The 14434-nt window shown below is 50.8% G+C and overlaps 1 protein-coding gene across 1 annotated transcript in view; it reads left to right on the top strand.

Moving 5' to 3' along the window:
* Nucleotides 1–7088, top strand: part of MN1 (MN1 proto-oncogene, transcriptional regulator) — a 193707-nt gene extending 186619 nt beyond the window's left edge. Inside the window, exon 3 of the mRNA XM_073312320.2 lies at nt 4433–7088. Coding sequence (XP_073168421.2) covers nt 4433–4620 — 188 coding nt within the window. The 3' untranslated portion in view covers nt 4621–7088. The remainder of the gene's footprint in view (nt 1–4432) is intronic.
* The last annotated feature ends 7346 nt before the right edge of the window (nt 7089–14434 follow it).

Here is a 14434-nt window from a genome sequence, read left to right as displayed (position 1 = left end):
AAGAGGGCAGACAGGGCCTTTTAAAGAATCTCCTCAAAGGAACATCACGCCTAATGCCACAGCCTTTGTTCTGGAGGGGCCAGAGCTCTTGGAGAGACCTTAGACAAGAGTTCCCACAGAAGTACTCCTGTGCTAGTGAAGTCAAAGATAATTTATTGTAGCCGTACTATACTTCTCACTGCCCTGAGAGGCACGACTCCAGCAGACCTCAGGGTTATCATGCTTGGGGTAGATTTACAATGCAGTCCTTTCCTGTAGGTAAATTCTGCTGAATGTGCTGTACAAGGCTGGCTTTGTTCTGAGGCCTTGTATTCTGAGGCCTTGTATTCTGAGGCCTTGTATTTGTTCTGAGGCCTTGTCTATTCGACATTGGTGAGGCCTCATCTGGAGTACTGTGTCCAGTTTTGGGCCCCACACTTCAAGAAGGATGTGGATAAATTGGAGAGAGTCCAGCGAAGGGCAACAAAAATGATTAGGGGACTGGAACACATGAGTTATGAGGAGAGGCTGAGGGAGCTGGGATTGTTTAGCCTGCAGAAGAGAAGAATGAGGGGGGATTTGATAGCTGCTTTCAACTACCTGAAAGGGGGTTCCAAAGAGGATGGCTCTAGACTGTTCTCAATGGTAGCAGATGACAGAACGAGGAGTAATGGTCTCAAGTTGCAGTGGGGGAGGTTTAGATTGGATATTAGGAAAAACTTTTTCACTAAGAGGGTGGTGAAATACTGGAATGCGTTACCTAGGGAGGTGGTAGAATCTCCTTCCTTAGAGGTTTTTAAGGTCAGGCTTGACAAAGCCCTGGCTGGGATGATTTAACTGGGAATTGGTCCTGCTTTGAGCAGGGGGTTGGACTAGATGACCTTCTGGGGTCCCTTCCAACCCTGATATTCTATGATTCTATTCTATGATTCTATGATTCTATGAGGGGGAGTTGCACAGTGGGGTTAACCAAGTGGACTACACACACTATAAACAATCTCAGATGTACAGAACACATATCTGTGGAGTTTCTCCAGGTCAGTACCAGGCACCAACACACCTATTCCGCCCAGGGCAAGAGACGTCGACAGAAATGGGGAATGGATAACCCATGCGCCACTGTCAGGATGCTCAGAGCATTCGAGAGCCTTGCTCAGAATGGAGACCAGGCAGGGTCTTGCCCGTTGCCTGTCACTGCTGGGGAGCACACAGCTGTGTCCTTTTCACTAAAAAAACGAAGGAACTGGATGGTAGGGAAAGTGCATGCTCTCTCCCGGAGCTACGCCGCAGGCTGACATGTGCCCCTCATTTACAACTCTCCTTGAAAGCCCCCATTTCCTGATGCCTAAAATAGGTGAGTCAGTAACGTCCCTTCGCTTTAGCTCCCTTCCAGGCCAACTCTGGCTAGGTAGGGGAGCAGCTGGGGCTTGGATAACAAGGGTTGTGGCAGTCACTGCCTGCGCACTTTGCCGTCTCTCACATTGTTTTCCCCCACCCTTGGTCTCTTTATTGTCCTTTTAGCTTTCAGCTCTTCAGGGCAGGGCCCGTGTGTCCATCAGCACAGGGCCCTGTGAGCGTGCAGGGCTCGGGGTGTGTGCGGGTGCGCACAGTGTGGGGATGGCTAGTCACAGCAGAAGGACTAACGAGCGGGCTGGAAGTGGAGCAGGGGGCAGGCTAGACGCCAGAGAAGGAAACAGTGACGAGCCGAGGCAATGGAGGAGCCTATGGGGGGGCCAGGCTCCATTTCTGCAGGGGTCGGAGAGCTGGGCAGCCGAAACACCGATGGGATGAGGCAGGGAGGAGTACGAGCCCTGCAGGAACTGCTGGGTGACCCAGCTGCTTTGCTCCTCCAGTCCCTGACACTAGCCGTTCAGGAGGGGCTGGGTCACAGAAGTTCCCTGCACAGAGCTCATTGCAGGACTGGGCCAGAGAGCTCAGCGCATGGAGTAGGGCTCTGCAAGGCCCAGCCGTGGCCCTGCGTGCTGCGTATTTGTTACTGGGCTGCTCCACAGCTTTGGCAAGCAGAGGAGCACCTGGCTGCATAAAAGGCGGGGGTGCCAGCTCTCTACCCGTCGGAGATGGACTGCTTTAATGGCCCTCCTCCTTGGTACGGGCTCCAGGCTCAGCTTTTGGTCTGGTGGCCTGGCTATCTGAAGGGAGCGTGGAATGGAGAGGCCATATACCGGGCGTGCAGCTGCTGGCTTCCAGCTCCTCATGTGCCAGCGGGGTTTGCAATGACAGCTGCCTCGAAACACACTGAAAGGCGGCTTCCAAGCAGGCAGCTCTCAGTGAATTGGGTATTTCTCCGACATTGAGCGTTGCTTTCCGTGTTCTCCCAGCCCCTGTGAGCAGACTGCACAGCTGGGGCACGCACATGTGTACACGGAGCGTCACATGAAAGACAGAGGCATCTTGAAAGCCATAATAATGCTGAGTGCCAGTTAGGGGATTTGTCACTGAGAGAGCACTTTACAGATAGAAAGAACTTATTAACTAGTGTGACTAACGGCTTGCAAGGGTTAACCGATGCGTGTTTGTTGTTCTTTTATCTCTGTCTCCCTTTTCTTCCTGGTGGCTCAGGCTCAGGCAGGTATAGGTGTGAGCAGCAGCTACTTGGCTAATTATATGAGTACCATAAATAAAGGTTAATCTACGGTAAAGCTCACAGCAGCCCCCAGGAACTCTGTGTATCGAGCCCCAGCAGCCAGTGCTGCGGAGGTCCTGGCATAGCTTCCTTTCTGCCCTACTTGCCACTGAGATAGTGAGGCTGGATTTATTTTTCTGTTCCGGGTTCTGTTATTCCTACCTAAGTGACAGTGAGTTTTTGAAGATAAAGCTTTTCAGTGCATGAGGCGTACGGATAATTAACGTCTCTGTCAGACAGACTACTCATGGCAAGATTGATTGACTGGGAAGGTCATAACGCAGAAGCCACCCACATGAAACAAACAGTCTAATGTTAGACTTCAGCTTAAGCTGAGAGTTGGTCAGCTGTCCACGGTCACAGTGGGGGCTTCCAGTCATCTGTCAACACGTGATTGATTGATGTGGACACCTTCCAATCTTATTCTGATTATTCTCAGCAGCTTGCCTGGTGGCCATTTTTCAGGAGTTGGCAGCGTTCAGACCTCCAAGACTCCATGCAATGACTGCGTTGGGATTAACCCTTTCCTTTGATCTGAAATGTCTTTGTTATGGGGAACAGCAGCAGTGCACGAGGGGATGATTGTGTGTATGAGCCCTGGTTACAGAAGTGGAGGAAATACACGGAGAGAGTCCCAGAGATTATATGAGAAACCCAATGGTTTGTCTTTCAGACATTTTTGATGATCTTGGCCTGAGTACAGCAGCCAAACTGGGGATCTGTAGAGGCCATTAGGAGCAGAACAGATACTCCAGTTTGTAACTTACTTCTTCATTGGTCTGTCTTTTATGGGCAGTTTACTTGAATGTGCCTGAAAGTCACCTCGGCAGGGGATAAACATCCTGTAAACATATACAATGATAGGAGCGAGTTTGGAATTCACAGGAAGAATTGGGATTCAGATTCAATCATTCGGGGAATGATTCTGAGGGGGAGAAAAGGAAAAGAGTTTTAGGACAATGTCTCCGTGTACAGTTGTTTCCATTTCACTAGGAGAAAGGAGTTGCTTGTGCGCTCTCTGCGTGTACATATGTAGATGTCCAATGTGTATGTCTATGTAATAATGTACATATACATTCTGAGCACCCAGGTGTGTACCTACGTCAGTGTGTCGGTAACTATAGACCTGTTACTGTGTGTGTCCAGAGCACGTTCAGGTATCTCCGGCTACGTGGGGGCTGCCTTCTCTAGTTCCTTTCTCTTCAATGTTTTGACGAGCTGCAGGTTAGTCTCTAAGGTGCCACGAGTACTCCTTTTCGTTTTTCTTTAACTTTTGATGAGGGCCCCGGTGCCCAGCTCTCTTGCTTTCCTGTGCACTTTCTATTAGTGGCGTTAACATTCAGAACGGACCCACACGAGCCTGCCAAGTGCCTTTCCTCAACAAGGACCTGGATTTGTACGTAACGCAAGGGCATCATTTCATTTTGATGGCAGTATCTAAATGACTTATCTCGACTTAGCCGAGCTGATGCTGGGCTGTTGTACACAAGGAAATCTGGAGATCCTGTCGGGAGATCCAGTGCAGTGCGGCTCTGAGTGTACGTGCAATGACACTGACAAATTAAGACACAGGTGCAGCCTACTGGCCCTTTAAGCTGACACAGTGTGTGAAGACATTGCATGCAAAGCTTGTGTCTGGATGCTGCGACACCAGGGGCCTGATCCAGCACCCCTTGAAGTCAGGGAGTCTTCCCACTGACTACAATAGGCATTGGGTCTGGCCCTAGATGTGCTTCTCTGTGTACGCCTGTGCTTCTCTGGCCTTGGGTTGTATTTTACTGATCCAGTCTGCTCTCCCATTCCTTTCAGGTTGTGATTCATTCCAGACTCAAGCGGCTCTGCTCCCAGACAGCACCCCCAAGCTGCACCCCCCCAGCCTCGTTGCTGAACGTCTCGTCGACTCCAAGGAGCACAGCACTGTTCATGGCTGTGGGGCAACCCGCTCAGAGATGCTGTATCGGGCCGGGTCGTTGGCAGCTGCCCTGACCTGTACATAAGTGAGCACGGGCTTCCCAAGCCCTGGGTGGAGCTGTCAGGCTCACAGCAGGAGGAGCAGAGGGCGGAGATCTCAGCCGTTCTTTACTGAGCTGCAGAGGCACTGTGTGCATGCTGGTGGGGAGGGGTGGGCCGCGTGTAAATGGATCTGTACGGTATGAAGTGGGGAGCTGTATCCATTTATGGGGGTTAATCGGGCAGAATTGCCAGCTGGTTTCTTTCAGAAAGAGGCTGATTCTCATGTGTGTTATCTACAGGCGGGACGTCATTTGCTGTGGGGCAAAAGGGGACAGATGCCCCTCCGGATGATGGTTTGCTCCCCCCAGACTTTTCATAGGGCTGTACGTCACGTCTTCCATGTGTCCCCCTTCCCCGCTCCTCCCCCTGACTTTGCAGGATCTAATGTGATTACATAGGATATTTTATGTGCTGACACCCCGTCTATAGGGACTATTTAAACAGGCTGGGTGTGCTGGCAGGGGGGCAGGGCAGCAGCCCCGAGAACTGGGGCCTCTGCTCATCCACAGGCCAGGTCAGCCTGGGCAGCAGCAAAAGCTGCCCATGTCTTCTGCATTGAGGCTCACTCTCCTAGTCTCCCCAGGGTCCCCAGGCAGCTGCCAGCATCCTGGGCTCTGAGGGCTCTGACGAGGGCCCCTGTCCCTTCGGCACTGGGCTGAGACCCCCCACCCAGAGGCAGTCCAGTATTTCCCATTAGCACGCTCTGACGGGACTCTATTATTGCACGTGGAGCCCTGGGTTAGTGCTCCGCTGGGCTCTGCGCATATTAACATCTCCGACCTGGCGTCACTCCTTTACAAACATGGACTTTTCAGCTGGGGGCTCCAGTGATTTGCCGCCCCTGGAGAAATGGAAGTGAGTCCTCGATGGAGGGGTGCAGCTGCAGAGGGCGTAATGCCCTTTTGTTCAGTATCAGGCTTGGCTCTTTACATCTTCAAAGCACTTTACAAGGCTTGCTCCTTCCAGCACCCCTGTGGGTCGGGGAGGGAGGGAGCCATGGGGAGCCTCATTCAGTGACCAGCCCAGAGCCAGAGAGGGAGACAGTGAGAGCCGGCGTTAGGATCAGGAGTTCCTGGCTCCCTGTTCGGAGGTCAGACCACGAGCCCCCCCTGCTTCCCCGCCTGGCTGGCGGGGGCTCAGGTGACTCTCAGCCTCTCGCAGGGTTAAACGCTGTATTGACTGAGCCCTAGTCTGATGTCACTTTGAGGCTGTCCGATTCCCCCAGGCTGAACACCCCTGGGGCTGCCTTGGGACACCCTGCCCCTGGGAGGCCTGACAGGCGCCCCGCCCCGAGCTGGTGAGCCCTGCACCATAATCCTCTGGCAGCATCACTGGTGAGTCGTTACAAACATCAACCCTGCCCACCCTTCCCCGGGGCTTGGCCCAGGCAGCCCTTGTTGGTTGTGGGAACGAGGGCCCAGGAACTGGCCCTCGCCCTGCAGTGGCACATGGAGCTCGGAGCACCCGTGTCTGACGAGTCAGTGGTCTCCGCACCCCGGAGCTCACCCTATTAAAGTTCTGGCCACATTAAACTGGCAAAGGCTGAAATGCACCTCGCCACGTCCAGGCATGTCTGTGTCGCCCCACCTGTGCACACACACACACACTCACACACACACACAGAGCCTAGCCCTTGGGGCAGCTGGCTCTGCCTGGTGATCCACCCCGATGTTCATGCTCAGGGGAGCGGAACTCCTGGGATGGTAAGAAAACGGAGCTGTTGAAAGCAAGTGGATTATTTCTGTATGGGCATTGATCAGCCAGGAATTCCTGACTCTTGGGGCTCGGCCGGGGGCCCCCATAGCTTGGCGCAGCACAGCAGCCGGGGTTGTAGGGCCCAGCTCTCTGCTGACTGTCCCAGTAAGAACACGAACACGCAAACTGCCCCAGCCCCCAGAGAGCTGAGTGGACATGCCCGGGTTAGTGAATCAGCCCCCGAGAGGTAGACCATCCTCCCATGGGGCAGATGGGGGACCGAAGCATGGAGCAAAGAAGTGACTTGCCCAGGGAGGATCATGTAGTGAGTCAGGGGCAGAACTGGGAGGAGAACCCAGCTCAGCTTCTGCTACCCGGCTCTGTGCTGTGAACACAGGACCCTTTCTCCTCGCCTGGGGCAACACCTTCGCCTCTCCCAGCTCCGGCCGGTAGGGGCACACTAAAATATGCATTGATACTGAGTGCACTCAGTTTAGCTCTCTGGGTCCCCAGCGTGGATTCTGACTGACAGACCAAGAGCAATGGTTTCAGAGCATTGGTGCAAGTCACCTGTCTAATGGGATTGCAAAACAACGGAAGCATGCCAATCTCTGCAGTGTAGCCTGTCCTGTTGCATTTCCTCTGCTCCATGGGCTCAGCCTCACCAGCAGCACTGGAGTGGCACATGCAGACGCTGGGGACATACCTGATAACGAATCCCCACTGCCTGCGGTCATGTGCGATGATGATGATGTAACATGGATTTGCATAATTAAAAAACTTCTTTTGAACAATGGTGCTGTGGGCTGCCCTGATTCCAAGACCTTGATCCCTTGATTTTCTATTCACTCATTTATCTACAGCAAAGGCTGCCTATGCTTTGGGATACAAAATGGTTGCCTGCCAAAACCCAAAGTTATTCCTTAGTTGTTCAGTGGTAGTAATGTAATACATTTATGTCCGTCACTGTCACCTGTGGGCCAGGTTGATCGAACCACCCCAGAAAAACGGGGATGAAGAAAATAAAAACAGTAGCCAGAGAGAATGCAATCATCCTGATAGAAGAGTGGAGCAGTATTTAGATGATCATCATCTGCACCCAAAGTCTTTAACCCCATTTCTCCAGATGTTCTCTTCCCTCTTGGGCGCGTCCACAGTTCTCTGGGGAGGTAGACCCCAGCTGGTGCCCCACACTCAGGGCCTTTTTCTTGCGGTATTTGCCTCTCCCTCTGCCCCATTCTGGAGCTGAATTCCCCTGGGCTCTCCGCCAGCCTGCCAGACTTCTGCCTCAGTTTTCTCTCCTCCTGGAAGCTGAGTCTGTCTTATATAGCCCCAGAGCCCTCCCACACCCAGCGCAATAGCCTCTGTGAGGACTGGGTAATTGGACTCAGCTGCTTGAGTCTTCTTTTCCTGCCCTCCCCCACATGGCAGGAACACATCTGAACATACATATAAAACACACAGGTGGGTTCTCTGCCCTGGGGCATTTACAGTCTATGTTCCTGACCCCGCACCTCAACCCACACAGGCAGAGCCATGCACCTGCACACAGCACCAATGAGGATCCACGCGGATCTCTCTGCATGGCCCCAGTATGGCAGGCTATGGGCCTAAGTGCAGCCAGGAACCAGGCAGGGGTAGGGGCTGGGGAGGGAGAGGACACAGATGAAGGCAATACGGTCGTGTAGCCACATAGGAGAGTAATGCTCATGTCATGAGGAATAGCAGGGCATTCTGATTTGCCTTTTTGGCTGCTGGGAGGAACTGGAGGGACAGAGGCTGGAGGCAGGGCAGATGGGGACAAGACGGGAGGTTGAGGTGCTTGGAGCCATGTGAAAGGAGGCACAGCGGTGGGCTTGGAGAAAGGAGGGGAGAAGCCTGAGAAGAGCTAGGCTCTCCTGGGCCAAGAGCGAAGTGATTTCTTCCCAGGCAGAGATCTAGCCATGCAGGCTTCATCCTGGCATGGCTAGGAGCTCCTGACATTAAGCTTTAAAATAGTGACAGTGACAGACCCTTAACTACAGTGGTCCTGGCTTGTGCTGCTCTAATGAGTCAGGCTCCTCTGTGCAGAAGCAGGGCGCTGTCCCTCCATGGAATACATACTGTGTGATGCCCAAGATCCCCGGCAGGTTTTCTGCTAATGCTCCATCCCATGGGCCTCCAGAGGCAAAGGCAAGCAAGTTATCGATGGGGATGCTGTTCGGCCGTCCCCAGGCCTACACCTCCCAACCAGACAGGCAGGGGCAGCTCTCCAGGAGGCTCAGGAAGGTACTTTTTCATTTATTGAAAGTCAGGCCTGGCTGTTTGGGGAGGCACAGCCCATACAATTTCGGAAACCCAATATGGTCCTCGGGCCAAAAAGTTTGCCCGTCTCTGGTGTAGTGGGTAGCAATTAAATGAAACTCGGGACTAAGGCTGGCCCTGGGGCGCTCAGAACTAGCTTCCACTTGGGGTGTTAGACTCCAGAACCAATGGCCTTGTCATTCCGTCCCGGACAGAGAGACGGGCCTGGGGTACGGGGGCACTTTGAATATCTACCCACGCCGCTCTTGTTGAAACGCTCCTTTTCCCGGTGTGTTGCTGGTGGGCTCTGCTCTGGGAGACGCTCTTGTGTCCGGGCAGCGCTCGCCCATCTCCCAGCCTCAGACCATGTTAACGGGCAGTGCAGAGCCATCAGACCCTCCCGTTCTGTGGGAAAATTCAGTCAAAAGCTGCTTTTTTTTCTTCACAGGAAAGGAAACCATTAAAAAATGTTCAGGGAAGCACTGTGATTGGAGGCGGGAACTGGGGGCTAAGGAGAGGGGGGAAGGCCCCACTGTACAGGTTCTGGCTGAATTTGTAGCACTTACGCCCGAACACATCAGGAGGCAGGCAACCAGGGCAGGACGTGTGAGAGAGAGAGAGTTGTGTGTGTGTGTGTGTGTTCTCCTGTTGTTCCCCTTTAGTGCCAAGTTTTTCCACTTTCCTTAGGGACACGCTGAAAGTCAATGAGACTCTTTTCATTGACCTGAGTGGGAGCTCGACCTTAGGGCCCAACCCTGCTTCCACGGATTTCAGTGAGCAGAGCTGTGGGCTGTCGGTTTGGGGACACTGCACACTCATTACGTAAATGCAGTGATCACTTGGTGACATCATGCCTGTCATTTGTGCAGACTCATAGATTTCACAGCTGGAAGGGCCGTTACACTCAGTCTGACCTCCTGTGGGATATGGGCCAGAGAACCTCACCCAGTGATTCTGCACCAAGCCCCCTGCGATTTGATTTGATTGGTATCACTACAGCTCCGCGGCTGGCTTCAAGCAGCCCCAGACGCATATTATAACCTCCAGCCTTGGCTTGGAGTAGCCAGTGGCACAACCTAGGGGCATGATCTCACCATGCATTGGCCCGCTCAGTGAAAGACCAACTCAGAGCCTGAGCCTGCATTTCCCATGGCATTTTCCCCAAAGTGGCAAAAGGCTAGAAAACTGGGGTGGAATCTCTGTGCTTTGAGCAAAGGCCCTGCCAGCCCTGTTGTCTACAGGGGCCTGAGCCAAGTGAAAGAGGCCTAAGCATTCCTTCCCAGGGTGGCAGGGGCATAATAACATTGATGACAGGCTGATTAATCCCAGTCAGAGCAGGCCGCCATAGCTATCATCTAGAATTGAAGAGATTATCACTGATTTGTCATCCTGATTGTTTCAATGAGCAGTGCAATTAGTTGTTCTAATTTAGCATCACTTCTCACTGAGTGGCGTGACAACGGGGACGTAATCAGCAGCTTGGTACATGATGGCAGCTCCTGGCTGGTGCAGCTGTGCCTGCTGCCATTTTGTATTCACAGGCTGGTCACCAAAATGGCGGAATATTACACATTCGTGTGCAGAGGAGGAAGGACCAAATTCTGCTCAGCAGGACACCCCTTAATGGGGGTGCATGCAACTGAGAACAGGATGTGGCCAATATAAAAAGTGTCCGTGGACCCAGGCCTGGATGCGCCCTGTTTCAGTGCTGCGGCTCGACTGTCGAAGAGAAGCTCAGGAACTGGTTATGGAGCCTGAGCCCAGATTGGTGTCAGGCAGCACAACCCAGGTGATTTTCCAGGACTGCAATTTATGTTCGAGCCCAGAGAAGAAAACTGTTGCTCTCTATCCCATCAATATCTTTCTTCTTCCATTCACTGCGCTGGAGGAACTTTCCTTTCCAGATGTCAAAGATCCTACAGCTGTTAGACTGGCCACTTTTAAAGGTGCCTAATCTGGGGCAGTTGGCTCAAGCTGGGCGCATTCAGCTACTCATTAGTATTTAATCTGAGAGCCGTACATTATTCCACTGTGAAGCAATCGTTCTTAGAGCCGAGCCAATTGTGTTAGAGAATTAAATATCTATGCCACAATATTTCTGGTTTCAGAGTAACAGCCGTGTTAGTCTGTATTCGCAAAAAGAAAAGGAGGACTTGTGGCACCTTAGAGACTAACCAATTTATTTGAGCATAAGCTTTCGTGAGCTACAGCTCACTTCATCGGATGCATACCGTATTTCTGAGATTCCCTAGACATAACCTATATCAGAATCAAAATAGGTCTTGTGGACTGTGGATGGACTGATGTCCATAAACATCTGAACTAAAATTGATAACAGGAGTGGAAGAAGGGCCTAATACAAAGGGCCTGTGCTGAAATCCAAGGGTGATGCTTACACCTGCAGGGTGGTGCAAACATGGCAGTAGGCGTCTCACTGACACAGTAATAGCAATAGCTCCAGGATGTTCCTGAAGGAAATAAAGCAAAAGAAGAACCTGTAGCTTGACCGACAGACAGGTCAAGGCAATACAAGGGGACATGTAAAGGCTAAGCAAGTGGAACTGCCAGCTGCTATGAAATATAGTGAATCAATCTGGATTAGGCAAGTGCTGTGGATAGAAGCATTAAAGCGTTAATAATAGGGGCCTATGACCCCCTAGTCATGCGAATGAAGCGAGCAGCAGGAAGCACTGGGCAATGATGATGCTAGTGTGGAGATGGCTGCGACCTGCTCACATTGTGAAATCCAAGTTAGAGCAGAAAAAGGAATAGTGTCTTCTTCCAGTTCCCCTCACCCTGCCCAAACAAACTACTGAGGCTAGTGCAGTCAGTGTTGAAAAAAGGGGATGCCGGGGGGGGGGGGGGGGAGGGGAGAAAAGGGAAAAAAAAACAAAAATCTTTCCAAAAAACTTTACTTAAATTGAAATTTTTGCTTTGGTTTTTTTTTTTAATTTCAGTTAAAATGTATATTTCATTTAGAAATATCCAATGGAATTTTTTTTTCAAAATTTTTCCCCATGAAACATTTTGGTTTTGCTGTAACCTGAATTGTTATTGGGAAAGTTTTTCAGAGAAACAATTTGGGCCAGCTCCATTGTACGCATCCGGGCCATACCAAGTGCAGCTGCTAAGATCAGATTCCTTCCCCGTCACTGTGGCCACATCACCCCTCCGCCCCGTTGTATCCCTCCCCGGCTCTCCCGCTAACATAGCATCAACGTCAAGCGTTTTTACTCACATCCCAACCCCTCGCAGTGCTGCCCCGCCTGGCTTGTTCCATCAGGTCTATGGCTTTGCCTCACCTCACTGCCTTTTCTCTGCCTGTGAGTCCAGCCCGGCTCACCCCTTTGTCAGCCTCTTCCCAGACATCGCCATGCCGTCTTCACACTGTCCCAGCACTGAGCCCCAAGGCCATGTCCTCTCCTCTGACCTGCCTCTGCTGGGAGGCCTGAGAGATGCCAGCCAGTGAACAGTGGCTTGCGGGCCCTATGGGGTTAATTGGTACTGTAGTTATGAGAAACAAGAAGACAGGGGGACGACGACACCTGGTCAGAAAATGGAAGGCCCATTTCATGGAGAGTTCCGACATTTCAAAACCTGCTTAGTTCTGAAAAGACAAAATTTTGAAATTTCCCACAGAACAAAAGACATTTTGATTTTGAACCATTGGCACTATATGAACAAGAGCAAATGTTTCATTTCAATAATGTCTAACTATTTTGTTTTGATAATGTCAAAACATTAAAATATAAAAAAGTAAAGACAATATTAGGTTAATCTAGTGTGCATTTATCTGTTTGTTTATTTGCCCCCCTCATTACCATGGACTCCAAGTGCCTTTCCCTCATTAATGAATTTTATTCTCCTAACACCACGGGGAGACAGGGAGGGACTCACAAAAGCTCAGACAATCAGCATTTTCCTAGAGGAGCCCCTGCTCTTGTTTCCTGTCAGGTCTGGAAACTGAGCTATTGCGGTAGCCCATTCGTGCAAGGCCCCAAGATCAGGAACAGCGGGTTACTACATGAACATCCACCTTTGTGAGATTCAGACTCTAAAGGGGCTCAGCTAGACTCCTGGATAAGAATACAAATCCTTGTCTTTTACTTAAACAAATGGTCCTAGCTGTCCCTGTCGCTCGCCTGCAGCACTCTCACCTCTGGGCCCGAAGGCCAAGCGAGAACAATAATGCTGCAAACCAGGACTTGGAGTCCTGCCCAGTGCAGAGCCTGGGGAGGCCTGTGCTACCTTGTTATTTTTAAATAGCATCTACTAGACCATACCATTAAGATCATTTCAGTCTTGTCTCTGGGGCAGCCCTTACAGAAGCTAAAGATCCCTAGATGCTTCTCCAGGAGAGTTAGGGATACCCTGTGCCGGTAGCCTACATTTCCTCACCAAGTCTGGGTGTGAGGAGCTGTTTCTGAGAACACAGTGCTATCCACTCACTGTGCAGCTCTGCAAAGCACTTTGGGGTACTCAGTAATTGTTAGGATTTAGTATTTGTCATGCACTGATGTTGTGCCTAGCACCATAGAATGGAGAGCCAGCCTTGCCTTGAATTGCCGGTGAAAGAGTACCCCCAGAGTATGAAAGCTGTATTCCAAGCACAGTCCTGTGGTCTACAGTCAGAGTCCTCATTATAGTTTCGTTTTGTTGTTTCAGCTGAACTGGTGTCTGGAGACCATTGTGTTTTTTGTACACTCTGCAGTAAACACACTGAAAACCAAGGGGCACTTTCCTCATTGCAGCTCTCACTCTTGCTTGTCATGGACAGGGGCTTTTTCATAGAATCATAGAAAGGTGGGGCAAGAAGGGACCTCGAGAGGTCATAAGTCCAGCAGGTCCAAGTAAACCTCGACCATCCTTGACAGGGGTTTGTCCAGCCTGTTCTTAAAAACTTTCAATAATGAGAATTCACAGCCTCCCTTGGAAACCTGTTCCAGAGCGTAACTACCATTAAAATTAGCAAGTGTTTCCTAATATCTAATCCAAATCTCCCTTATTGCAGAGTCAACCCATTACGTCTTGCCCTGCCTTCACTGCATATGGAGAACAAGTATTTCCCATCCTTTTCATAACGGCCCTTAACATATTTGAAGACTGATATCAGGTCCCCACTCAGTCTTCGTTTCTCAAGACTAAACATGTCCAGTTTTGTTTCCTCACAAGTCAGGTTTTCTAAACATTTTATTGCTTTCCTCTGGACACTCCAATTTGATCACATCTTTCCTAAAGTGTGGCACCCAGAATTGGACACAGTACTCCAGCTGAGGCCTCGCCAGTGCCGAGTAGAGCGGGTCAATTACCTCCCATGCCTGACAACCAACACTCCTGCTAATACAGCCCACAGTGGTATTAACCTTTTTCACAGCTGCATGACTCATCTTCCATTTGTGCTCCGCGATACCCCGCAGAGCCTGTGCAGCAGCACTGCTCCCAGTCAGTTGTGCATTATGTGTTTCCTGATTAAGTGAAGTACTTGGCACTTCTCTTTATTGAATTTCATCTTGCTGATTTCATAGCAATTCTCCAATTTGTCAAGGTCGGTTTGAATTCTAATTCTGTCCTCCAAAGTGCTTGCAACCCCTCCCAGCGTGGTGTCATTTGCAAATGTTATACGCTTCCTCTCCATTCCATTATCCAAGTCATGAATGAAATATTGACTAGTACCAGACACAGACTGATCCTAGTGGGACCCCCTAGATACACCCTCTCAAAGTGACAGTGAACCATTGATAACTACACTTTCAACCAGTTCTGCACCCACCAGATAGTAATTTCATCTAGACCACATTTCCCAAGTTTGCTTTTGAGAAT

The sequence above is a fragment of the Lepidochelys kempii genome, chromosome 15 (genome assembly GCF_965140285.1).
Source record: "Lepidochelys kempii isolate rLepKem1 chromosome 15, rLepKem1.hap1, whole genome shotgun sequence".
NCBI classification, from domain to species: domain Eukaryota; kingdom Metazoa; phylum Chordata; order Testudines; family Cheloniidae; genus Lepidochelys; species Lepidochelys kempii.
This window is presented reverse-complemented; position numbering and strand designations above follow the sequence as displayed.